Below are 27,682 nucleotides of genomic sequence, written 5' to 3'. Positions count from 1 at the left end.
TTGTGAACATGTCTTATTGTGTAAACACGGCTGTGAAGGGGACTACATTTCAAAAGGGTACCCCTTATCTGTTCCAGTTTAAGCCAGTCACACTATTTAAGGAAATTAACAACATTTCTAACTCCGTAGCCTATGAAAAATATGGGAGTTACGCATATAAATGTAGCAGTATATTCTGCATGCAACAAATCTATGAAAAATGCACAAATACACACATCACTCTTGCTTGAGAATGTCTGAAGTCTTTACACACATAACGCTTTGTCATTTGCTGGAGGCATGGTTTATCATCGCTGACAGCAAATGCTGGGGAACCAAATTTACCCAATACCCATTCATTTTTGCTAATTAAGCAGATCTGGCTGTTTTTGCTAAACAACAAAAACAACGAAACTTTAGTTTCTGAACAAGAAGAGACTATTTTGAAATCATAAAATGATTTTATAAGACTATTTAACTCCTTAGCTACATACTTTAAGGAACACTTTAATAAAGTTTTTAACAGTTTATAAATTTAGTCCAGTTTGCCTCTCACATTATATGCTATTCAATCCCACTTAAACCTAATGATTAATTCTTGTCATGGAATTGTCACACCCTAGCAATGGCGGATGGAACCTGATCTGTCAACACCCAGACATTAGACTCACAGATCACATTTATAGAAGCCCAACTCACCCCCACAGACCTCATGTGAGACAAGTCCGTTTGGTCATCAACTTTCCTGACGAGCCTGAACAGCTGAGGTTTGAGTCTGGCCTCTCAGCATAAATACTAGGACACTGTCATTTGGCTCCTTTTATCCATGCACAAGCACAGTGCTGCATAGAGACCTTAAGAATCAAGAACGAATTGGGCCTGGTCTCTGTTTCTTTTTTTTTTTTTTGTTATAGTTATTTGTGTCATTTTTCATTTTATTTGTCCATTAGCAGTGGATACTGGACAAAATGCTGAAGGAAACCAAGACAAAAATCTTGTTTTTTGTGCTCATGGTGGGCTCAGTGTGCATGTTAACAGCGGTTGTAACAGACCACTGGGCCGTGTTGAGTCCACGAGTGGAGAGCGTAAACACAACATGTGAGGCAGCCCACTTTGGCCTTTGGAGACTTTGTAAGAAACACATCTATATTGAGGACGAGGAATTGATTGGTAAAGGTTGTGGACCTATCAGCTTACCAGGGGGTAAGTGACAATGCGAAAAATGTAAACAGGCCTCTCTGTTTTTTTTTGCTTGATATCCTCTGCATAATGATTGTGTAATAGGTTCATTATTATTATTATTATTTATTAGCATTGTTATTTTCTTCATTTTGTGAGGTGAAACATTCGGGTTTTTTTTAAACAGCAAGCAACTAAAACGGAAGCAACTAATCAAAACATTTTCAAAAGTTTATTAAAAAGTTAAACGTTTGATGCTAAATTTTCCCATGTCAAATAATTTTGGCTTCATTCTAAATTTTCCAACTGTTAAATAATAGAGGTGTGTGTCTAATTAGAATAATTCATTTGTACATTTTTAATCTGGTTATTTTAATAGGTACATAGACCCTACCTCCAGATCCCTAAAGTGTGAAATTGATTTATATTTTACAAAACAGTATATAGTGTTTAATGTCAACAACTAAAGCAGTAAGCAAAAGATACATGTTTAGCAATATATCAAATGAAAAATATATGGCAAAGAAGAAGTGCAAATATCACTGTATTGATAAAGAAAAAGTATATACATGTACATTTCTATATGAATATAAAAATATATATAAAGTTAATATTTTGTAACTGTCTAATAATGGCTTTAGGTATGATATAATGTAAAAATGTTTGTAAATGTTATTAATGAAAATGATTAACTAACTATTTATCATAATGTTAGCCAAAATTTCTATGGGATTTAGACAGAATTATAAAGGATCAGTACAGGATCAAGGATCACACAATGGTACTAAAGTTTATCCTTATCTTAAAAGCTATTGAGCTAAAGGTCTGTGTTTTACATGGTTGAAATTAGTTTTGTTGGCAAACATAAATTGCACTTATATGTGATGATGATTATTTACACAAAATTAACATTAAAACCACCATAGATAATTAGATAAATAATAATTAGTTTTTTTTTGAGAGAAAAAAACTATAATAATAAAGAGCTATAATTTTTATTTATAATGTATATTAGTTTATATAAATATAAGTATATAAGAGTTTAATTTATTCAACAGTTTTAGTCTATACATCATTCCCACACATCCATTTGTATTTGTTTCATAGTTTTGATGAGTTTAAATTTACTTTGTGATAAAAAAGCGTATAATCGAGGAAATAGTATAATAAAGAATAAGTAGAACTTGTAGTCTTTGTATTGCTTACAGAAACAGCTGTAGTACAAATAAGAGGAACAAGAGACTTACTATCCCACAGCAGTCACACATTTTACATGATGTAAACTATCCTAAATTTGAATTTGATTTAAAGCAAAATATGTTTCCCCCCAAACTCTGTCTAGATTTAACCCCTTCCTCTTTCCAAAAATGCATATCCAAGTGTCTTCATGCAGAGACTTCCTTAGTGTTTTAACCCTCACTCAATACAGTCTTCTAGCCATCAGTGACTGGTCTGCAGGTCTACTGGGAATTCCCTGTCTGTATGTTTAGGTGCTATGACAACTACTGCATGGAGAACATAGCTAAAGTGGGAAAGCTATAAGCAGAATGACATGGAGTACCTAACAGGTGTGGACTATCAGAGACTCTGAACCTGACGGACAGGAAGTGACAAAAGCTTGATGAGCTAAAAGTACTGAATGTAGTAGAAATATAGACATTTTTCCTGAACGTGGAAGTAAATCCGACTCTTAACTGAAAGAATGCTTTGCATTTCCGGTCTCCATTGTTTCTAGTCAAATTAGTCCAAGCTAATAATCTAATGTTAAACCTATTAAAATGTTTTTAAATAGCACAATGACCGTCATTTGACAGTGCTTCACTTTAGATGACACGAAGCTGCGGACGCTATTTGAATGGGTTCCTATGGAGACCGGAACAGAAAATCATTCAATGTGAGGTTAGAATTCATAATGGCGGCGCTCATCGTTCACTCAGGAAAACGGTCTATAGACAGTTAAAGTTTACACTAATTAGAAATAGCAGTGTTTTCTTTGCACTAATAATGGTGTTAGATGCTGTTTATATGCATTCAACTATAATAACAACGTAATGATGATTTTTTAAAATAATTAAATTATTAAAATCATACATTTATGCTGCCTTTTTGGAATTTTTTTTTTCATAAAGCTCTGACACCTAATTCTAACCACATTAAACATGCTGATCACATGATGAAAAGTGTAACAAATATTTTATTTTATTTTCCCTTTGAATTCAAGCTTTTAACACGTTAAAACACAGCAGCTGTGTGAGTACGTGTGTGACTGCCCTTGCAAAAGTAGTCAGTAAAAGCTATAATTAGGCTGTATAAATAGTCAGCTGTCCCAAGAGGGGAGACATTCTGAATTTAAGAGTGGTACAATTCCACTACTGTGACTGACGGTCACATCTGAGAGAACAGCGCCACATTTTTATCAACACAGACATACCTATTGGTGCTCAAATAATACCTTTTTGACTGTGGCCCAAATCATAAGGAAACTCCTCATAATTTATGATAACATGCAGTAGATCCGTGACAGTTTCAGCAAGTGCGTAATGAACATTAGAAATAGGGTTACAATCAGCTTTGCTCTGTGTCATATTAAAAAAAAACTATAAACATAAATGATCTTGGACATGTAATACATGCCTGGGAGGCTTTCCTTCCTTGCCAGTCATTGTATCAATACAAGGTACATGATTCTAGTGTTTGTTTATTGTTTGGCACAGCATGAAAGAGTAGCTCAACATGCCATGCTGAACTACAGCAATATATTTTGTCAGTCACATGGAAAAAGTTGTAAAACCAGACCTATATCAGTAATTTCTCTAAATAAAGCACTACCATTCCAGTTGAACAACACCAGATTGGAAGATTGTAATTCTAAATTAGTTCTCCCTTTTTAAACAGCAAAGCATAGCAATCTTTGCCTTCTGCCTCATGTGTTCAGTCAAACTGGAGCTAACTGTGAGACTTTAACAGTTGTCAAATAACTTACCAATTATATTTAGCTGCTTGTGAAATTACACTGGATGTAAAAAAAAACTCTGCAGTTGACACTTAAGGCAACAGGTGACTCACAAGAATTCTTGTGAGAAGGTGACTAATAGGCTAATAATAATACCAGCAAAAGTTTTTCTTTCAGAATACAAAACATGTTTTTAGATTTCTTTAAAGGGTAAAATTAGTATTTTTTTTTTCTTTCAGAAATCAACTGCTCTTACTTCAGACACTTCACACCAGGGGAAGATTCTGAGATCTTTGAAGTTAAAACTCAAAGAGGTGAGTTCACAGTCAAACCAATACTAGTCTGATTCCTGAACATATTTTACATTTTACTGTACTGGATGGAGAATGCTTTTGTGCACAATTTATTCAGCTATATGCACTGTGAAGGGTAATGAAATGGGAAAGGGTTACCCTTGACGAAAGATTTTTTGGCTCGACAAGTAGTGGCTAATTTTAAGCATTAAGAGAATAGCAGAGTTCACATTACGACTATAACGATAACGATACAGGGCAAAGAAATTTTTGTGATCACTTTCAGAACGATTTTTTACAGCTGATTAATGATGAAACAGCTAGTCAGACTTCATTCAAAATTAAAGGGCTTGTGGATTTGAAATAGCAGGCGACGCTGTAGAGTAAAACATACATTGCACAGCAAACTGAGTAACATAAAAAATAAAATTACCTCAGGAATTTAGCACAAGTTTGGACAACATTGTCTTGCCTCCTTTGAAGGTGCAGTAGAAAATAGTCCATATTGTTTTTATTCCACTTCATTGACTATGTTAGAGATCAGATAGTTTACGCTAGATTCACTGTTTGGATGAGCTTGCTGAGGATATCTACTGGTTGAAGTCGTGTAAATGCAACAAAAAACAGACAGTTGTGTTCACTGGTGTGGACGCAAATATAGTTATCTTAATAGTTATAGTTTTAGTTATAGTTATAGTTATAGTTATTGTTATCGCTCTTGGTGTGAACGGTCCTTTAGTCAACTATTAGTCTCACCTTTAAGCACTGAATGTGTCAAGGGAAAAACAGCAAGGAGACTGCATTAACATTTTAATAATTTATTGGTAAACTAGTGATTTCTTTGTATTTGGCTTAAGAGATGAAGTCGGCGACACTGACTCATTATCTCCGCAGTAGTGATGCTCTTGTATGCATGTTTCATACGGATTAATCGGAAAATATTTGTTTTCTGTTTGAATTGGTTAATTTCAAACCAAATAGACATTTCGCTCTCTATAGCTATATTTTTCATGTCTGTAACGCAAGAATACACAGAGTTTTGAAGTTTCACTCTCAAGTTCACAGAGACCAAGATGGCAGAAAGCGCATCCCTGTTTGCTTTAATTATTTTACATAAGTGCAAAATTTCTCTGTTATTCTGAGTGCACACAAATAGACAGAGTCTTAAACGATTCGACAGATGTATTACTTTTATCTGTATGACCAAAAATGATGGAGTATTTTAAGAGCAAGTAAAGTCATGTAAAGTTGCTACTACATACATCTTTCATATGAAAAGCCATATCTGAGGTTGATGAATAATAGGTGAGCGTTTGGATGTCCTGTCTGATGTATTGTATTACCATACAGACCAGCCGTCTGTCCGTCACTGACTGTGTGATTTCGCCACTTCCTTTTTTCTGCGACTACATGATCTGAGAATATCTATTTTCTTTTTGAATTGTTCCATTTAAAAGTATTTTATACACTTGTATGCATGTTTCATACGGATTAATCTGAGAATATTTGTTTTCTGTTTGAATTGGTTAATTCGAACCAAATAGACATTTCGCTCTCTATCGCTATATTTTTCATGTCTGTAATGCAAGCAACATGGAGTTTTGAAGTTTCGTGCTCAATTTCACAGAGACCGAGACCGCAGAAAGCGCATACTGTTTGCTTTAATTATTTTACAAAAGCGCAACGTTTTGTTGTTATTCTGAGTGTACACAAATAAATGAGTCTTTACAGATTCAAAAGGTGTATTAATTTTATCTGTATGACCAAAAAAGACAAAATATTTTAAGAGCAAGTGACTGCACTGGCACATCCATCTGTCATGCAGCGAGCGTGCTACTGTTCTGCTTGCACACTCTCCACAGACACTTGAATAGAGCACATTTTACTAGGTTAAAATTAAATTGAGTGGTTATGTAAAGTTGCTACTACATACATCTTTCAGATGAAAAGCCATATTTTAAGTCGATGAATAATTCCTGTGAAATTTTTTTTTCTGCAACTAAGCGACTAATAAAATTTTGGTCGACTAAGCCACTCTTCTCATTGACTAACAGTTAGTCGACTATTAGGAGCAGCCATGAATCACAGGTGTAGTGGACAAACTAAGTTTTATATTTATAGAGACTTCTAGGAAGGAGCTCTAAAGCATGATATATTATCATATACTTGAAAATCACTGTCATTTACATGTAGCTCTTGCTGGTTTCTCTACTCAGAATACAACATCTCAGCAGCTGCCATAGCCATCTTCAGTCTTGTCTTCATGATTCTGGGCACACTGTGTTTGTTGGGTTCCCTCAGTAAAGGAAAGGACTATCTGTACAAGCCTGCTGGCATGTTCTTTGCTTTTGCAGGTAGGATGAAACTTTTAATCCTTGTCTTACAAATAATTTACTGTACATGACACACTGTATTTTAAAATATGGACCACACCAAAATGTTGTATCCAAATAGTATTTATTATTTAAGTATATTATTTTTGTATCTTCTCTGTGCTTAGGTCTATGTGCCATAATCTCAGTAGAGGTAATGCGTCAGTCAGTCAAGAGGATGATAGAAAGTGAGGAGACTATCTGGATCGAGTATTACTATTCCTGGTCTTTTGCGTGTGCATGCACGGGTTTTGTCCTGCTGCTCCTCAGTGGAATTGGTCTGCTGGTCATCTCCATGCCACAGATGCCTAGAAATCCCTGGGAAACCTGCATGGACGCTGAACCTGAACAGATATAGAGCAGGGATTCCAGATGCCAGCAGGTAAACCACTGTCTCACAATACATCTAGACCTCTTTGATACAATGTCAGAGCTTGACAAGCAGAGGTAATAAAATAAGCTCAGTAATTTCCTTTTTATCCTTTGCAAACTGGCACCGAAGATTATAGGTGTGTGACACCCTTTTAGATCAAACCATGCCAGCATATAGCCAAGCTTTTCAATCTTTATATTATTATAATTAATTACATATGTAACATTTCAACATCGAAATGTATAAAATCTTAAATATTTGAGATGTATATGAAAAGTGCAGCTGACCTTATGTAGCTGGATTTTTTGTGTAATAATGCTGTACATTAACAGACATACAGGGAAAATATACAACACTGGGATGTTAAAATGGAGAATGGTTAAAGAAGAATTGTGATTGTTATCATATTGAAGAGACTGAAGAGTTGAAAAGCATCTGGCTAACATATTTTATGGATGATGTATTTGGAAAAGTTCATCTGCACTAATTTGCAGATAGTGGATAGTAAGAAAATAAATCTCCATATGCAGTGGTGTAATGCCACAAGATTTTGCTCCAGATAGCACAATTGATGTCCTGTAAATGGATTTATTTTATTTTTTAAGATGTGTGAATGCTATTTTGGTTTTGTGTTTATTAAATCTCATTTTATTAATAGTCATTTTAACAGTCATTTTAATTCTCTTTTGCCTGGGCACAGTGATGCTCTCAACTGCCCTGAGCAGAATGTAAATGATCTGCTGTGGTTGCTGAATGCTTGGCCAGACATTTTGGAATAATTTCAGATCTTGCAGGTGCAAAGAAAATGGCATCAATCTCACTCTTATGTGAAAGAGTAAAATTATTCTGAGACTTTCTACGACTTCCTGAAATGCACCCACAAACTGTGTTTACAAGCTTGAAATGGACTTGTGTGCTTTTTTGAGTAGAACGTACTTCTGTTCTGTATAATTTAGGACTCTCTCAGGAATTGTGGTAATTTTTGGGTCTTCACAAACCCGGTTTATATGTATAAAGCAGTAACCTGGAGATCTGAACAAATCTGCACTCTATTTTTGGGTGGTGATTCACCCAATGTATAAAAAGATTTTAAAATCAAATTGTCTCTTTCAATTTTATCAGGCTTTTTGACATTCATTTAAATACTATAGCACCTTTTAATTTGCTTAGTGGGCTTAAAAACAAATTCTTTTGTAAAGCTGGCAATAGGAATGTGGGGATCATTGTCACTGATAAACACCAATAGAGCCATCGCCTTGTGGGTAGTGCTTGGGCAAAGTTTGTGTCCCTGCTTATGGTCCTTTCCTGAACATGTTCCTCTCTCTTCACTCCTATCACTTTCTGTCATTGCTTTGAAATATTTTTTGTTAAGAGTTTCTAGTGGCAGTTAGAATTGGTATTTCATTGTTATGTTACCACATGCTGAGGCAAATTCATAAAAATCATGTTTAATTTGACAGATAATTTTTTTTAATTATTTCTTTTAATGTTGTTTGCATGCAGAACAAGAGAACATAGATGTTTGGATCATGTTATGCTGCCCAACAGAAAAAATGTATTTCTGGTTTTACAACCCTATGTCATGTATTTCTAATAAAAAAACTTCCATGTTCACATTGACATTTATTCTGCCTCTTTGTGGTTTATTCAAAAGTGGCATAAAAAAGATTGTAGATTGACATGTACACCATGCACCAGAGGTTTTGATTTATTTAGATTGAATTGTATTTACTGTATTATAGCATAATATTATCTAGGCGTAGTTCTCTTACGAGAGGTCTCTCGTACTGCGTAAGATATCTTACGCTAGGGGAAAATCCTTTTCCGCGAGATATTGAAGCCAAAAATTATCCTTAATTTTATAATAATGTAAAACGCGTTGCAGCAGCATACAGACATAGGCGAGACAGCTCGCGCGCCTATTGGCTGTTCTGCGGCAACTGCAGCAGCCTATCAAGCGAGGCCTAGCGTGACGCCAGACCCAATGAGGGTGCTTCGCGCCATAACGGGCGTGGTCTAGGCCTATAAATACCGCTCGCAGGCAGCTATTATCTGATTTTTCATCCTTCAAGCGAAGCACACGCATCGCTGGAGCTGGAGAAGAAGCCGCGCCATTGATCGAGCGCACCTTCAGCGGGACGAGTCATCGAAGTCGCTGGCCACGCCGCCTTCCTTGCCTTCCTGCTGCGCTTTCCGGCGCTCATATCCTTTTTTGCCATTTATTCCTGTGTGCCGCCGCTGCGACACAAATTCTAAAAGAGCAAAGGCGTCTTTTTAAAGATGCCTTCCTGCGGTTCGTGCAGAGCCACACTCAGCGACGGGGACCGCCACGTCATCTGCGTTTCCTGCCTGGGTAAAGAGCACGCAGTTCTCGCGCTCGCTGACGGCGGCTGCCCTCACTGCGAGCCAATGCCTATGGCGACTCTGAGGACTCGCCTGGCCTTCTTCACCGAGACTGCTCCCCCGCCCGCCGCGGTGTCGCGCCGTAAAAAGAGCTGTGCCCAGCGGGCCCCGGAACCTTCCCCCAGCCGACAAAGCTCGCCGGTTCGCCCGCCTGCTTCACCGACCTCGTCAGCCTCCATTCCGGACGTAAATGCGGCCGCTGTCTGCCACCGCCTCCATCGACGCCGCTGACGAGGGGGCCCTGATGGAGGAAGAGGATTCCTGCTCTATCCTGGCGTCAGGCAGTGAGGACTGGGCGAGCTCTGTGGACCTCGCCGCCGCGTCAGCGCTGCACACCATGGCCATGCTGCAGATTTTCCAGGCCGACCTCCTCCGAAGGCTGGATGAGGAAGGACCCGACGCAATCTGCGTGCCGGACCTGAGAAGCGCTACGGACCTTGCCCTCCGCGCTACTAAGTCCGCAGCACAGGCCATTGGACGCAACATGGCCTCTCTCACTGTAACCGAGAGGCACCTGTGGCTTACGCTCTCAGAAATGGCTGAGTCTGAGCGCACCGCGTTCCTCGACGCTCCGCTCTCACCCGCTGGCCTGTTCGGATCTTCTGTCAGGGACTTCACAGAAAGATTCGCTGAGGTACAGAAGGCGTCTCAGGCGATGAAGCACTTCCTCCCGAAGCGCTCCAGCTCTGCAGCTGGCCGTGCAAAACCACCTGCGCAGAGCTCACAGCCCCAGCCACCGTCCGCTGCCGCCACTTCGCAGCGCCGCCAGGCCCAAGGTGGGAGACCACGTTCCCGCTCGTCCGGCCTCCGCCCCGCCGGACGCGGCCCGAGGCCTAGGATTGAGTTGAAACCTGAGCCTCCGAAGTCGTCCTAGCACAACTAGGAAAACGACGGTGTACGAGTCCCGCTGTCGCCGGACCCCCACCAAAGTTATTTGCTCGTCCAGTTCAACCCCTAGCTATTCATGCAGACGGGGAAAAGCTTCCCGGGGTTTCAAAGTGGGTGCTGGACATTATAAGAAGAGGCTATTCGCTACAGTTTCGCCGACGCCTTCGCCGCTATACGGCGCACGTCGAGACCACAATACAAGCAGAAGTAGCACACCTACTTCGAGCTGAAGTGACGAAACTATTGAGCAAAGGGGCCATGGAGCCTCTCTCTCAAGTTCAGAGCGAAGGAGGGCTATACAGCAGATACTTCCTGGTACCGAAAAAAGACGGGGGTCTCAGACCCATACTAGATCTAAGGCAACTGAACAGAGTGCTTGTGAAGCGACAGTTCAGGATGCTCACGACCAGAAAAATCCTTGCGCAAGTTCGCCAAGGAGATTGGTTCATGTCAGTGGATCTGAAAGACGCGTATTTTCAAATACTGATAGCGTCACGTCACAGGTGGTTTTTGAAATTCGCCTTCGAGGGCCAGGCATATCAGTACAAAGTCCTGCCGTTCGTTTTATCCCTGGCACCCCGTACATTTACGAAGTGCATGGATGCAGCGCTCGCTCCCCTCAGGATGAGGGGCGTGCGAATACTGAACTATTTGGACGATTGGCTGATTCTAGCGCAGTCTCGCTCAGTTCTCGTAGAGCACACGACCATTTTACTCGATCACCTCGAGAATTTGGGTCTCAGGGTCAATTGGACGAAGAGCTCTCTGTCCCCCAGTCAGAAGATTTCTTTCCTGGGTACAGAATTGGACTCGCTGTCTATGATAGCACGACTATCTCCACAGCGCGCGGTAGACATTCAGCGTACAGCGGGCTCGTTCCGCTGCGGCGCGTCTGTCCCGAAGAAATTTCAGAAAATGCTGGGTCTCATGGCCTCAGCATCATCAGTCCTCCAGCTGGGTCTGCTCCACATGCGCCCACTGCAGTTCTGGCTGAAAGCGCGTGTACCGTGCCAGGCGTGGGCGTCCGGTCGACTTCGCCTCAAGGTCAATCAGAAGTGCGTCACAGCCCTGAAACCGTGGAAAGCAGTCGACTGGTACCAATCAGGTGTAAACCTGGGGACTTCCTCAAGGATAAGAGTAGTGTCCACGGACACATCCACCTCGGGATGGGGGGCTCTGCTCGAGGGCAGACCGTCCTTTGGCCAGTGGTCAGAACGGGAAAAGCTCCTGCACATTAACTGCCTCGAAATGCTGGCAGTAGAGAATGCGCTGGCGCGTTTCTGTCCCCAAATAAAAGGAAGCCATGTCCTAGTCCACTCGGACAACATGTCTGTGGTGTCCTACATAAATCACCAGGGCGGTCTCAGGTCCAGGAACCTGTACAGGCTAGCAGAACGCCTCCTAGCGCACGTGCCAGGGCTCCTAAACATAGGACCAGACAGACTTTCCAGGAACAAGGCTCCGGCAGGCGAATGGTCCCTGCACCCGCAGACAGTCCAACTACTGTGGAAGAACTTCGGCAGAGCGGAAGTAGACCTGTTCGCGTCTCAAGACAACGCTCACTGTCCGGAATTTTTCTCCAAGAGCAAGGACGCGCTGGCCCACGTATAGCCCCGCCGCCCTCTCTATGCGTTTCCCCCCGTCTCTCTCCTGCCTCAGGTGATAGAGTGGATCAAGGAAGCAGGATGTTCAGTACTGCTGGTAGCGCCGTTCTGGGAAAACCAACCTTGGTTCCCAGCTCTGATGCAGCTGACGAGCACTGCTCCGTGGCCAGTACCAGTGAGGAGAGACCTCCTCTCTCAGGCCCACGGCTCGATTCGGCATCCTCACCCGGAGTTGTGGTCCCTTCATGTCTGGGCCACCAACGGATATACGATGAACTCCCTAAGGGAGTACTAAACACGATCACGCAGGCTAGAGCTCCGTCTACGAGACGGCTCTACTCCTTAAAATGGTCTGTGTTTTTGGGCTGGTGCACAACCCGTGGCATGTCACCCACAGACTGGGGTGTGACAGAGGTGCTTTCCTTCCTACAAGAGCTGCTGGACAAGGGCAGAACCCCGTCCACGCTCAAAGTCTATGTGGCGGCCATAGCAGCGTTCTCAAGGACAACGCTAGGTCAGTCAATAGGAAGGAACGATTTAGTCATCCGCTTCCTTAGGGGGGCTAAGAGACCTCCCTCAGTCCCCGTATGGGACCTTTCTACGGTGCTGGAAGCCATGAAAGGTGGACCATTCGAGCCTTTACAGACGATTGATCTGAAATACCTGTCTTTTAACACTGTGTTTCTGCTGGCTCTCGCTTCGGTGAAGCGCATAGGGGACTTGCACGCGCTCTCCGTGCATGGAGTTTGGACCTAATGACTAACCTAAGCCTAAACCTAAGCACGGTTATGTTCCAAAATATGTTCCAAAAAATCCCTCAACACACCGTTTAGGGCGCAGGTCATCACTCTGTCAGCCCTACCGGTCTCTGATGAGGAAATAGACGCGAGCCTTCTCTGCCCAGTCAGGGCATTACGAGCTTATGTGTCTCGCTCGTCTGCTTTTAGGCAGACAGAACAGCTTTTTGTTTCGTTCAGTGGGCATTCTAAGGGACTAGCTGTGTCGAAACAGAGCCTATCCAGATGGATAGTTGATGCTATAGCGCTGGCATACGTTTCCAAGGGCATGCAGTGCCCGTTGGGTGTCAGAGCACATTCCACAAGGGGCGTGGCCTCTTCGTGGGCCTGGTCGAGTGGGATTGCCTTGCAAGATATTTGTATGGCGGCGGGCTGGGCCTCCCCGTCTACATTTATAAGGTTTTACAACCTGGAGGTTCCCGCCTTACAGGCCAGGCTGCTGTTGGTCTAGTTAACCAGCAAACTGTGTAAGACCCATATTTCCTCATCAGTTCAGGCCGTACCCTGCCTTGTCTGTATGATGAACGGAGCGTCCGAGCGACGCTGCATTATGTGGAAGAGTGCGGTGTTGCCCCTCCTTCTTCCTGAACCCCCTGTCAGTTCCCTGGGTGATTGTGCACTATATGAACCCCGGGTTTTGCCCCTGGGGTTTTTTGGTGTCAGATCTCAGCAGCATGCACAGCGTTTTGCATTGGGTCCCGTAGCGTAAGATATCTTACGCAGTACGAGAGACCTCTCGTAAGAGAATGTACTCAGTTACTAACGTAACCTTGGTTCTCTCTAGAGAGGGAACGAGTACTGCATATCTTGCCGTGCATGCGCACGCTCTGGTTGCTTCGATGATGAAAAACCAGATAATAGCTGCCTGCGAGTGGTATTTATAGGCCTAGACCATGCTCGTTATGGTGGGATGTGACGCAGTGGGCGCGAAGCACCCTCATTGGGTCTGGCGTCACGCTAGGCCTCGCTTGATAGGCTGCTGCAGAACAGCCAATAGGCGCGCAAACTGTCTCGCCTATGTCTGTATGCTGCTGCAACGCGTTTTACATTATTACAAAAAAATTAACCCCTTCAGACCCTGCGTCCATTGGAATGGACATCACATGATTTTTTGTTTAAACCAATACAATTTTATGTTTTTTTTTTTTCATAGAATTTTTATTGTTGCAAATTGCATTTCACATTTTATACCAACCCACACACCATATACAATCCTACCCATCCCCAACAAAGCAATCCCCAATTTAAACAATTGACATCTGATGAAAAATAAATAAATAAATAAATAAATAAATAAATTATATATGTATACATTACATGACTGAAATTATAAATAATCATTTAAATAAATAAATGCAACAAAAAAAGCAAATACAAATAATAATAAACATATATATACACACATGTACCTTCACTCAATCCACGTCTAAGATTTTTAAATTATTAAAGAATGCAATAAATTGTTGCCATTTTTCAAAAAACAATTCTCCCCTACCTCTGATATTGTATTTAATTTTCTCAAGTTTTAAAAAGAAGGCAAAATCTTTGAGCCACAATGAAATAGAGGGTGGTTGTGGGGATGTCCAAGACAGCAGTATTCTGCGCCTAGCAAGCAGAGATGCAAAAGCCACAATCTCAGCCTGTCTCCGGCTTAAAGGCTGACATTGAGAGGGAACACCGAAGATTGCAATTAAAGGGCAAACAACTAACTTGACCCCTAGGACATCAGAAATTATTTTAAATAAAGTAATCCAATAGTTTTGTAACCTGGGACAGAATACAAACATATGGCTAAGGTTACATGGTGAAAGTTTATATTTATCACACACATCTGAAACACTGAGATATATTTTGAGAGATGAGCTCTGTGAATCGTTTTAAATTGTATAAAGCTAAGTCTAGCGCACGAAGTGGAGGTGCGTACATTGTCTAATACTCTACTCCAGTAGTCATCCTCAAACTCTAAGTCAAGTTCCTCTTCCCAAGCCCTGATAGTTTTAGTGTTATGAGAATTATTATTTGACAAGATAATTGCATATATTTTAGAAATAATCCCACCTATATGAAGATTCAGTTTAAGTGCCTCTTCCCATGGAGACCTTGTAGGCAGGGAGGGAAACCCAGAGAACAGTGAGGAGGCACAATGTCTAATTTGAAAGTAACGAAATAGGTGAGAAGGAAGCAGATTAAATAATGAGGATAATTCAGAAAAATTTGCAAACACGTTGTTAATAAAAAGATCTTCAAAGCATTTCAGACCTTTCTTTTCCCAGGAAAAGAATACAGAATCTGAGAAAGGGGGAAGAAAGAGATGGTTATTATTTATAGGAGCCATAGTTGATGCCGAGGTAAATTTAAAATGTCGCCGAAATTGAAAGAATATTTTGAGAGAAGCACACACTATTGGATTATCTGTGTAACATAAAGGTGACATTGGTAGAGAAGAAAACACCATAGCAGGGAGAGATGTTGAAATACAAGACTTAGCTTCTAAGTTACACCATGGTAAAGAGGAGGCTTGTATCCAGAAAACCAATTTCTGAATATTTGCCGCCCAGTAATAATACATAAAATTAGGCAAGGAGAGCCCTCCACTTAGTCGACTTTTTTGGAGCGATATTTTGGAAACTCTGGGAGTTTTACCTGCCCATATAAAGGAGGAGATTAATTGGTCTATATTCTTGAAGAAAGATTTTGGCAGAAACAAAGGAATAGCTTGAAAGAGATAAAGAAATTTTGGGAGAATATTCATTTTAACATCGTTTATCCTGCCTAGTGGTGATAATGGGAGAGCTGCCCATCTTGATAAAGCTGACTTCATGTATGAAACTAAAGGTGTAAAATTTGCTGACTTTAAGGCAGAATAAGAAAGGGTAACATTAACACCAAAATATTTGAATTTAGATCTCTCCAAGTGGAAAGGTATGTCATTCTGTTTTATTTTTTGGCCAGATTGATTTATGGGTAAACATTCACTCTTCTGTAAATTCAATTTATACCCAGAAAACTTGCCAAAATCATCTAGTAAACGAATTATCTCAGGAATAGATTCAATTGGATTGGTAACATAGAGTAATAAATCGTCAGCGTATAAGGCTAATTTATGTTCGATTCCTTTGCGGATGATACCTTGAAATACAGGAAGTGTTCTAAACATTATTGAAAGGGGCTCAATAGCTATGGCAAAAAGTAATGGCGATAGGGGGCATCCCTGGCGTGTACCCCGTGATAAGGTGAAATACTCAGAATTAACACTATTAGTATAAACTGAAGCTAGCGGGTCAACATATAGTAAACGCATCCATGATATCAATCCATCCCCAAAACCGAACTCATCCAGTACCCTAAAAAGATAAGCCCACTCTATCCTATCAAACGCCTTTTCGGCATCTAATGAAATTATTACCTCAGAGGAGCCACTGTTTTTGTCACGTATTAGTCGTTCCTCACTCAACTCATCATCACAGATCACCGTCACCTGGATCCAATCACCCGCGCACCTGTCCTCAATCATCCTCTTCACTATAAAGCCACTCTCCACACACCACTCATGGTCCGGGCTCGTTCTAGCGAAAGCGGACTGCTAGTGTCTCTCTACGAGTCTCAATATCTGAAATACTTACCTTATTGTACTTACCTGAACTCTGTCTCGTTCCAGTCCTCCCAATTCCAGTCTTCTGTGTCTTCTCAGTCTCCAGTCGTCAGTGGTGTGTGGCCGTAAGCTGACTTCCGCGTCAGCGGAGGGTGGCGGATTCACGAACTCTCAGTATCCCTCCGGCTATCGTTCTTGGAATCCTCCAGTCTCGCCACCTGCAAAAGAAAGGACCTGTTATTCACTCCACGTCTTCACCCGGCTCTGAATTCTTCAGTACAAGTCATACTCACCATCACGAGAACTCCATTCACCTCCGGCACTGCTGCTCTTTATAAAATAAACATCACTTGTATTATACTTACCTTGTTGTCCCGTCTGCTTCATAACAGGAAGCCCGGACCAAAGAACAGTCAGCAGCATGTGCAACCACGATCCAGAGCCCAGTCAGCAGCTATCAACCTTCAGCACGGAGCGCCAGCCAGAGCCCGCCGCAGCCGCAGCGCCAAGATCCATCGCATTTAAAGCGACAGAGGACGTCGCGACTGACCAGGTGTGTGAGCCGGCTAGCATCACCGTGGGGATACTCGTGGAGATCGAGGGCTTGGAGGAAAGCCCCGCCCACACTCCTAACCCTGAGGGTGAGCTGAAACTGCGCTGTGGAGGTTACTTTGAGGAATTACTGGAGATATTTGAAGCAGATTTGATTGATTGGTTTGGAGAAATAATTTCCTACCGTCCTGATTCCCCGCTGGTTCCGCCCAGCCGTCCTGATTCCCCGCTGGTTCCGCCCAGCCGTCCTGAGTCCCCGCTGGTTCTGTCCAGCCGTCCTGAATCCCCGCTGGTTCCGCCCAGCCGTCCAGAATCTCCGCCAGTCTCATCCAGTCTTCCAGAGTCTCAGCTGGTTCCACCCAGCCCTCCAGTGACTGCGCCGCCAGAGCGCCCCCCAGTGACTGCGCCGCCAGAGCGCCCTCCAGTGACTGCGCCGCCAGAGCGCCCTCCAGTGACCACTCGCCCAGAGCTAGCTCCTTCAGTGTCTCCGCTGGAGACGCCCAGCCCTCCTGAATCTCCGCTGGGGTCGTCCAGCCGTCCAGAGCCCGCTCCTCAAGAGCGCCGTCCAGAGCCCGCTCCTCAAGAGCGCCGTCCAGAGCCCGCTCCTCAAGAGCGCCGCCCAGAGCCCGCTTCTCAAGAGCGCCGCCCAGAGCCCGCTCCTCAAGAGCGCCGCCCAGAGCCCGCTCCTCAAGAGCGCCGTCCAGAGTCTCCGCTGGTGCAATCCAGCCTTCCAGAGCCTTCGCTGGTCCCGTCCAGCTGTCCAGAACCTTCACTGGTTACGTCCAGTCCTCCAGAGCCTTCGCTGGTCCCGTCCAGCTGTCCAGAACCTTCACTGGTTACGTCCAGTCCTCCAGAGTCTCAGCTGGTCCCGTCCAGCCTTCCAGAGCCTTCGCTGGTCCAGTCCAGCTGTCCAGAACCTTCACTGGTTAAGTCCAGTTCTCCAGAATCTCCGCTGGTTCCGTCAAATGCTCCAAGATCTCCGAAGTTCCCACCCAGCCTCCCTCTCCCGCCTCCACGCAAGCCAGCCAGTCCTCCAGCCCTGTCTCCGCTGCCGCCCGTCTGTCCCACAGCTCACCCTCAGGCAGCGCCACCTAGGAGTGTGGTTCCATCGTGGGACATCCAGGCTCCAGCTGCGCCAAGGCGGATCATTCCCCAGTCCCTGCCTACATCCTCCGAGTCCTGGACTCCACCTCGGTCCTCCGACCCTTCAGCTCCGCCTTGGCTCCTGGCTCCCTCATCTCCACCGTGGCCCGTCATCCCACCAGCTCCACCGGGCTCCCTCGTCTCTCCGGCTCCGCCTTGGTCAGTCGTTGACCATCCGTCGCCTCAGGACTCCACTCCTCCAGCTTCACCTCGTCATTCCGTCCCTCCGGCTCCGTCAGGCTCCTCCTTCCCTCCAGCTCCGCCTATGTCCTCTGTCGCTCCGGTGTCACTGCGGTCTTCCGGAGCCCCAGCTCTGCCTCGGTTCCCTGAGCCTGCTGCGTCACCTTGGCCCTCCAGACCTGCGGTGTCACCCTGGCTCTCCGTCTGCTCGGCTGCTCCTGGCTCATCTTCCCCAGAGGCTTCGTCTCCGTCGCTCGTCCCCAGGGTGTCGTGGGCCAGTTCTCCACCATGGCTCCTCCCTCCCTCGACTCCGCCCTGGGGTGTCATCCTGGCTGGGCTCTGGACCACCATCCGGCTCCTCCTACTCCTGACTGCACTCTGGCTCCTTCCTCCCTCCACTCCACCCTGGTCTCACGTTCCAGATCACATGTCCAGCTCCCTTTCGTCACCTGCTCCACACCCGCCTCCTGAACCCCAACCCTCCCTCCGCTGGTGTATCCATTTCGGCGCGAGGACGCGCCGTTCCGGGAGGGGGGCCATATGTCACGTATCAGTCGTTCCTCACTCAACTCATCACAGATCACCGTCACCTGGATCCAATCACCCGCGCACCTGTCCTCAATCATCCTCTTCACTATAAAGCCACTCTCCACACACCACTCATGGTCCGGGCTCGTTCTAGCGAAAGCGGACTGCTAGTGTCTCTCTACGAGTCTCAATATCTGAAATACTTACCTTATTGTACTTACCTGAACTCTGTCTCGTTCCAGTCCTCCCAGTTCCAGTCTTCTGTGTCTTCTCAGTCTCCAGTCGTCAGTGGTGTGTGGCCGTAAGCTGACTTCCGCGTCAGCGGAGGGTGGCGGATTCACGAACTCTCAGTATCCCTCCAGCTATCGTTCTTGGAATCCTCCAGTCTCGCCACCTGCAAAAGAAAGGACCTGTTATTCACTCCACGTCTTCACCCGGCTCTGAATTCTTCAGTACAAGTCATACTCACCATCACGAGAACTCCATTCACCTCCGGCACTGCTGCTCTTTATAAAATAAACATCACTTGTATTATACTTACCTTGTTGTCCCGTCTGCTTCATAACAGTTTTGTCTTGAGTATACAATATTAACAAGAGTACGGATGTTAGAAAATGAATACCGTCCTTTAATGAATCCAGTTTGTTCCTCTGATATGATACTAGGAAGTACTGCCTCTAATCGAGAGGCCAAAATTTTGGCTAAAATCTTAACATCAACATTGAGGAGGCTAATAGGTCTGTATGAGTTACATAATGTTGGGTCCTTTCCATCTTTAGGCAATAAAGTTATAGATGCTTGTCTCAATGTTGGGGGTAACTTACCTAGATCTAAAGATTCCTTAAATACAGACAAAAGCAGTGGGGCCAATTTGACATGAAATTTCTTATAAAATTCAGATGGCAACCCGTCTGGGCCAGGGGATTTCTTAGATTGCAATGAATTAATTGATTTAGTAATCTCCTCTAAGGTAATGGGTCCGTCGAGTTCAGACACTAAAAGAGAATCAATCTTAGGGACGTTGATACGCCCGAGAAATTGGTTCAATTCTTCTAAATTGTCATAAGCTTCAGTTTTATATAGAGAAGAGTAAAAGTTTTTAAACATCAAATTAATCTCCACAGGATCTGAGGTTAATGCGCCATCAGGCTGCGCAATTTGTGTAATAAAGCACGAAGCGGCTCTGTTGCGAAGCTGATGGGCTAAAAGGCGACCGATCTTATCCCCATATTCATAGTAATTGCCACGCGTGTGTAACAAAAGTCTCTCTGCCTCACCTGTAGATAACAGATTAAATTCTGCCTGCAAATTAAGCCTCTGTTTATGTAGCTCAGGAGTCGGGCTATGAGCATACTGGTCATCTAAAGCTTGAATATTGTCAGATAACTTTTTTAACTTATTCCTCCGTTCTTTATTAGCATGGGCAGAATAAGAAATTATCTTTCCTCTTAAGACGGCCTTTAAAGGTTCCCACAGTAAGGAATAGGAGATTGAATCGGTCTGGTTAGTGAGGAGAAAATCATCTATTGAATTAGAAATGCATTCACAAAATGCTGAATCAGATAGAAGTAAAGAATTGAACCGCCAGGGTGATTGAGAAGTGCGAAATGACAATAACAGAATATCAAGAGTGTCTCTAAGAGGGGCATGGTCTGAGATAACAATCGGTAGATATTCAGAGTTTACAACCTGAGTAATTAGAGAATTATTAACAAAAAAATAATCTATACGAGAGAAAGTCTGATGGACATTCGAGTAGAATGAATATTTTCTCGCTGTAGGATTAAAGTGTCTCCATGGGTCAATGTAACCATTCTGAACCATAAACTCAGAAAAAATCTTTGACATACCAGAGGGTGATTTCTTAACAGTACTTGATTTATCTAAATCCGGGTCAATAACACAGTTTAGGTCTCCCCCGAATATCAAAAGATGTGTGTTCAGAGCTGGAATCTTTGACAACAAATTTTGAGCAAAGAGAGTATTATCAAAGTTCGGGGCATATACATTTGCCAAAACTACCGGTGTTTGTGAAATTTTCCCTTTCACAATTACGTATCTACCATTTACATCGGAAATAACATTGTCAATAGAAAAGTGGACAGTCTTGTTGATCAAAATGGCAACTCCTCTAGACCTGGAATCAAAGTTGGAATGAAAAATGTGTGATGTCCAACGAGTTTGGAGTCTGCATTGATCCTTGCAGCGCAGATGCGTTTCCTGGAGGAATACAATGTCAGGTTTTTGTAGTTTCAAATGAGTCAAAACTTTGGATCTTTTAATGGGACCATTTAGTCCTTTCACATTCCAACTCAAAAATCGAACCGAGCTTCTGATATTGTTCATCAGATTAAGTTAATATATAAGCAGAGAGAAGGCCACAAGCAGAGAAACATATAACAAAAAACAAAAAACAAAAACAAAGACAAATAACAATAAAATTGGGGAAAAACCATCCACCATCCCACCCTCCCACTCTACCCTGAACATTACTCACTTTCTTCTCTCCATTCCCAAACAATGGAGGCAGAACACCAAAACTCAGGAACCTCCGATGCTCAAAAACCTTATCTATTCGCATCTAAGTCACATGAAGTCACTCCCGAACATATGGGGCAACATTCATTTCAGGCAACCTGAAAAAAAATTGTCTGAATCACTTGGTTAACAGTTATCAATTAACAGAGTACAACTGTTAATACAATTATGTTCTTTGCATATTTATCTCTGCGTGATGACTAAGAGGTTGAATACCGTTCGTTAAACCATCGCTGAGCTTCTTTGGGACAGTCGAATTGAAACTTCTCATCACCGAGGTTGATCAGTAGGCGAGCCGGGAATCGAAGAGAAAATCTCACGTTCTTCTCACGCAAGCCATTTCTCACAGCTGAAAATGCTGCCCTCCTCTTAGCCACGCTAGAGTTGTAATCAGGAAAAATGAAGACCTTGCGGCTCTGATAGAAGAGCTGGTTCCAATTCCCTCGCCGAACAGCCTTTTCTTTATCGGTAAAGTAGTGAAACCGCGCGATCATCACTCTGGGCCTCCCGGTCAGCCGAAGACGCGGGGCCAATACGGTGCGCTCTGTCCAGCAGCGGGGGAGTTGGAAAGATTTCTGACCCGACCACGTCCTGGAAAAATTGCGACATAAACGTAACCGGAACGCTCCCTTCTACTCCCTTGGAGAGGCCAATAACCCAGAGATTGCAACGCCGAGAGCACGACTCCAAGTCCTCCACTTTCTCTGTGAGTAGTTTGTTGGCTGAATTCAACTTTAGCACCGTCTGCTCCAGTGCTACAATGCGGTCGCTGTAATCATTCAAGTGCTGATCGAGCTCGTCAATATGTCGTCCTTGTGATTCAATGTTCGATTTAAAACTCTCAAAAGACGCAACAACTGGGGCAAGAGCAGAGTCAATTGCTGCTTTCACCTGTTCTGCAATGGTAGATGATAGCTCGGAGATCAGAGTGGCACAGAGATTTTCTAGGTCCAGCGGCAGCTTGTCGCCATGACTCTCTGTCACGGCCGCTGATGATTTAAGTTTCCTCTGCCTTTCAGACGCCATAAATCCTTCCAAACTACAACCGTCGAATACGTAAATTAAAAAAAAAAGAAACCACCAAGTGTGTTTAAAGTTTCAGACAGCCTGAAAGATAACAGAAAGACAAAATGCTCGGGAGCTCACTTCAAGTGCGTCTTCCCACTCACATGCTCAACCAGAAGTCCCACAATTTTATGTTTTTATAATATGAGCAATGCCTGGTCACTGATTGAACCCTGATCAACCAATCACAACAAAGATATGACTCCTAACTTAATCTGATTGAACTACAGGCATCACAAAAGAGAGACATGATCACCACTTAGAGAGGAAGAGGAGAAAGCCCACATATGACCTTTTATATGCAGTTATGTTAATGGTAGGCTCATCAACTTGCATCTATTATAAAATTAAGACTATCAAATGATAATATTCAAAGTTATTTTGAAGATCTTTCAGATTTGCAGAAAACAGGATTTTTTTAAAATGCAATGTCCATCACAATGGACATCAGGTCTTGAGCGATATCAACAGGAACCTCATGAATTAATTGTAAAACAGGTTGAGAAATTTGTTGAAGCATTTCAAAGCTAAATACAGAGCTACAAATTCTAATGGTACACTGTAAAAAATGACTGTGAATTTAACGGTAAAAAACTGTAAAAATGCTACGGTAAAAACCTGTGATATGGTTAACAGTAAGTTCCCCTTCTATATACGGTGAAAAACTGTGTTGGACATTGCGTGTAATTTTACGGCAGTATACCGTTTTTTGAAGTGAAAAAGAACGTAAAATTTACAGTCAATAACCGTAAACTGACATTCCCAGAATTCCCTGTGTTTCATTTTTTTTATTTGATGTTTTTTGTAGAAATAACTTTTTCTTCTTAGATTTTTCTTGGCAGTTTTGTACATTAGGGTTATATGTTACATATAATGCTGTTAAATTAATGTTTTTTTGCATTAAATCAGTTTTATGTGTGTTACCATGATGGTGTTTAGTGTTTGTGTGAATGACACGGTGCACCTTCTATAGATGTTATTGGGCGAATTCCAAACGGCTATTTTGCGCCCTTCAAGGGCACTTCTAGAAGGGGACGCCATTTGTAGGGACGTTCCAAACGAAAGTGAGCAACTTAATCCCTTCACGAAGGGCCCTTCCAGAAGGCCGTTAGCGAAGGGAACATTCCATGGTCACTTCACGGAAGTGATTTCCGTTAGTGATCACGTTTGCGCAGCGTTGTCAAGGTAACATTTCGTCAGTCATTCCCTTCGCCAAGGGAGTTCCAAACGGTTAAAAGAGACAGAAATGCCCTACTCCCTTAAAAGAACTCACTTCAAAGGGATCTGCCCTTCGGAGGGAGTAGGGCGTAGGGATGCGCACTTCCATTTGGAATTTGCCCATTATTTAAAACCTCCTTGTGATGGGGTTTGGTTGATCATGTGATGTTGTCATCACCACCTGCTTTTGGTGGTTATCAGTGTATTGCAAAGTTACAAAACAGATGTCAGCAGTGTTGGGCACGTACCTTTAAAAAAGTAATTAGTTATAGTTACTAGTTACTTCTCACAAATAGTAACTGAGTTAGTAACTGAGTTACATCATTATAAAAGTAACTAATTACCAGGCAAAGTAACTTTGCGTTACTTAAAAAAAATCTAATTTAATATAACTATAAAATAAATATAAAACATTGTACACTAATCTATACTTTAATGTTGTTGTGGGACAACGTGAGAGACAACTATCAAATTCAACATATTATTATAAATATTATCATTACTATAGTGGAACAATAAAGCACAAATAAAGCATAGATGGTTTAGACCTTCAAATATTTATTGCACAGACCACAACTCGTCAACAAATAAGTCTAAATATAAATTATGCTTCTGAAGAAATGTACCAAAAATAAACAAAAAATAATAATTATTATTATTTAATTAATTATGTGGCGGCATGTGACGATGTGAGCACCTTCAGTAGATTAGAATTACTTGTCACCGACGCAGAAAGACTTTTTCCTCGGCATAAGTTGCACGTTACATAAACATTTTTGCCTTTCACCTCAGCGAGGGAAAAGTATTGCTTATACTTCCAGTTTGCAAAAGCTACCTTTGAACTTTTTGGACTTGCCATCGTTGTGATGTTGCCGTGGATGTTGGTGTGTGCGACTGACCGTGCGCGTGCTTGTGTGTGAACACCCGCACTACTCTGCCTCTGATTGGCAAACAATGGAAATTTACTCAATCTAAGCCAATCATCGCGTTCTCAGTTACACCACGTTTACAGACACATCAATCATCATCACTGGTTATCTGTCCCGCCCCAAACCCCGAGCACACACAAACACACAACCCAAAGAAAGAGCTCCTATGGCTGAGAGAGACGCTCCTCGCATGAAAACCGCTTCAGTGTTCTCAGTTATAGTAACGCGCATTTTCTTGTCAGTAACGGTAACGGCGTTGTAACGGGGGAAACAGTAATTCGTTTGATTACTCGTTACTGAAAAAAGTATCGCCGTTAGTAACGCCGTTTATTTATAGCGCCGTTATTCCCATCACTGGATGTCAGTACTTCAAAAGGTTGGTAAATCACCATTATATCAGTTAAAAAAAGAAATCTGAAATTACGGTATTTACCTGTATATTTAAGTGAAAACCGTAAAATGTAAAACATTGCTTCCGTATTTTTTACAGAAAAACTCTGGTAACCACAGCTGCCAGGGTTTTCCCGTAAATTTTACGGCTTTTTTTTTACAGTGTAATGTTTTATGAATGCTGATGTAAATTAATGAAATTAATATTAATATGATTTCATTTATGTCTTCAAATTGACTATAGCCTGTAAATCAATATTTCATTGATTTACAGGAACAGGTATAGTGAGGAACAGCTATAGTGGATGTGTGATCAGTGAATACAATGCAATACACACACTCACACCCCCTCCATGCACACTAATACCTTAATACTATAATACACACAATCATATATTCATCAAAACAATCAGCAAGTACGCATAAACCCATTCACACACACACACAAAGACATTTATACATATACTCCAATTCAACCCACTTCAACCAAAAAAAGGGATCAAACAACATTTTTTAGATTTCATATAATCTTACCTTTTTTCACATTCTTACTGCATTGTTTATTCGTACAGTATGTGTTCTTTTCAAAATCTTAAACACTAGTTTATCTATAGTGCACAAACTCTATTTATTATGTATAGTTAAAAAAATGAGGATTTTTGTTTCTCTTCAGACCCGGCGTCCATTGTAGTGGACATGAGAAAAATCTAATAAAAAATGAGTTGGCACAAATCTTTCTTTTTTAGACTCATTTATATGTTGGAGAAGAGCAAATATCAAGTGGGTAAAAATTTTTTTGTTCAGTGAAAAAAATTCAGGTCTGAAGGGGTTAAGGATAATTTTTGGCTTCAATATCTCGCGGAAAAGGATTTTCCCCTAGCGTAAGATATCTTACGCAGTACTCGTTCCCTCTCTAGAGAGAACCGAGGTTACATTAGTAACCGAGTACGTTTTATTAGGTTTCCTCCATTTTGTGAATGACAGCTGTAAAATAGCTGTAAGACAGGTGTCTGATCTGCATGCTAATTATTCTCTTTCAGGTAGAACATTTGCTGAAGACAATAGTGTCAATAAGTTTGTTCTCATCTGAGAAGTGTCAGTGCCATCAGGTGACAGAAAAGGAAACCAGGCTCAGCCAGGAGACTAGTTCTCCTCTGGCCAAAAGAGCGAACATGGTGTGATTTATGGGGCTGTATCGCATGTGACAGTGACAATGACTGGCCCCCTTTGCAGGAAAATTTCAAAATGTACTCTTGTTCTGCACTACTCTTGCATATTACATATTAATGATAGACAATCATTTAAAACTGGAGAGTTTTAAAACTTTTTGTGGCAAATGAAGTAAAAACAACATATAATAAAACTTCTAGATAAATGGATTGATTTTACATAAACTATTTTTCAAATTGATATCAGGATATGAATGTAGCGATTGCTGTGTTTATCCTGAAAGTCTGTAAAACTCTTTAGAAAATAATTTAATCATTTATAGGTGAGGTCAGGACACTGATGCTTTGGAAGAAAAAATTATGCATTAAGAGCCAGGGGTGTAAACTTTTGATGAAGTGTACATTTTTCTTATTTTGCCTAAATATAATATCTTTTTCATTTAGTACTACCCTTAAATTTACCTTGATCTTCAAATTCAAAATGTTTTCATCCCCCAGCTCTTAATGCATTGTGTTTCCTTCTGAAGCATCAGTGAGCATTTGAACCTTCTGTAATAGTTGCATATGAGTCCCTCATAAATAACATGCATTTTGTATGATCCTCTTATTTTGGTACATTTTCTGCAAGGTGTATGTAAACCTTTGACCTCAACTGTATGTAGTTATGTCATATATAATGATTGTAATGGAGGAGGCTCCCCATACCTCCTCCTCCTCCATACCACCAGAGGGAACCCTCCCCTGAATATTAATTCGGCCCTTTTCGGACTCCATCTCCCATACTCCTTCATTCCTGGGACTGACACACCCACACACACACACCTGCACCTCATTACTGACTCCATATAAACCACACACACACACACACACACACACACCCCATCACTTGGCGAAGTCTTGATTTCCCCCGGCTATCATTTCTGAGCGTTTATTCTGTGTTTGCCTTTCCTATTTTTGATCTCGGACTGTTTATCGTCTCTGAAGCCTCTCTGTTTGCCCTGACCTCGGACTGTTTCGGATTATTGATTCTCGCCGCCTGCCCTGATTCACGCCCGCTCTGTTTACCCCTTTGCCTCGCCTACGTCAGACTTGTGCACAATTCAGAATTTCAGAATTGGCCGCCATGAGTTGGAATTTGAATTGAATTGACTCCGCCCCACAGGAAGTCGAATTTGAATTGGAGTTGGAATGACAGGAAGTGGAATTAAATTCATGGCAATTCAAAGACATTCCACACAGTCATACAACAGAAAGAATGTATTGACTCTCACATACAATTACATTAATTTTGTAATTTAATAGCATAATTTCATTACACATAACTAGTCACTCCTCAACCCTGCATACATTTTGTTCCAACACATAGATAATGATCAAATTCTTGAAATAAATTACTCCCTCAATTTTGATTAGTTTTGTTCAAAATGCTATTTTCATTTCAAAGTAATCAAATAACACAATGTAATCTGTTCAAACTAATATCATTTATAGAATATGTAATGAAATCACATCTGACATATATTGTAAAGCTTCATTG

At 42.2% G+C, this 27,682-nt stretch overlaps 2 protein-coding genes across 2 annotated transcripts; both read left to right on the top strand.

Moving 5' to 3' along the window:
• The first annotated feature begins 813 nt into the window (after nt 1–813).
• On the top strand, nt 814–8,775 carry cacng1a (calcium channel, voltage-dependent, gamma subunit 1a). The gene is made up of 4 exons (XM_073852102.1): nt 814–1,182; nt 4,351–4,425; nt 6,621–6,758; nt 6,905–8,775. Exons 1-4 carry the CDS (start codon nt 948–950, stop codon nt 7,132–7,134), a joined length of 678 nt encoding a protein of 225 aa, XP_073708203.1. The 5' UTR covers nt 814–947; the 3' UTR covers nt 7,135–8,775.
• On the top strand, nt 7,018–19,308 carry LOC141347114 (uncharacterized). Its single transcript, XM_073852101.1, has 2 exons — nt 7,018–7,158; nt 16,826–19,308. Exons 1-2 carry the CDS (start codon nt 7,149–7,151, stop codon nt 18,946–18,948), a joined length of 2,133 nt encoding a protein of 710 aa, XP_073708202.1. The 5' UTR covers nt 7,018–7,148; the 3' UTR covers nt 18,949–19,308.
• Nucleotides 19,309–27,682: the final 8,374 nt, after the last annotated feature.

The sequence above is a fragment of the Garra rufa genome, chromosome 12, assembly GCF_049309525.1.
Source record: "Garra rufa chromosome 12, GarRuf1.0, whole genome shotgun sequence".
Classification (NCBI taxonomy): Eukaryota; Metazoa; Chordata; class Actinopteri; order Cypriniformes; family Cyprinidae; genus Garra; species Garra rufa.
This window is presented reverse-complemented; position numbering and strand designations above follow the sequence as displayed.

Coding starts and splice junctions, on each gene's coding strand:
- cacng1a (XM_073852102.1), top strand. CDS start 948: ATGCTGAAGGAAACCAAGACAAAAATCTTGTTTTTTGTGCTCATGGTG. Junction 1,183..4,350: donor ACCTATCAGCTTACCAGGGG/GTAAGTGACAAT, acceptor TTTTTCTTTCAG/AAATCAACTGCTCTTACTTC. Junction 6,759..6,904: donor CATGTTCTTTGCTTTTGCAG/GTAGGATGAAAC, acceptor CTCTGTGCTTAG/GTCTATGTGCCATAATCTCA.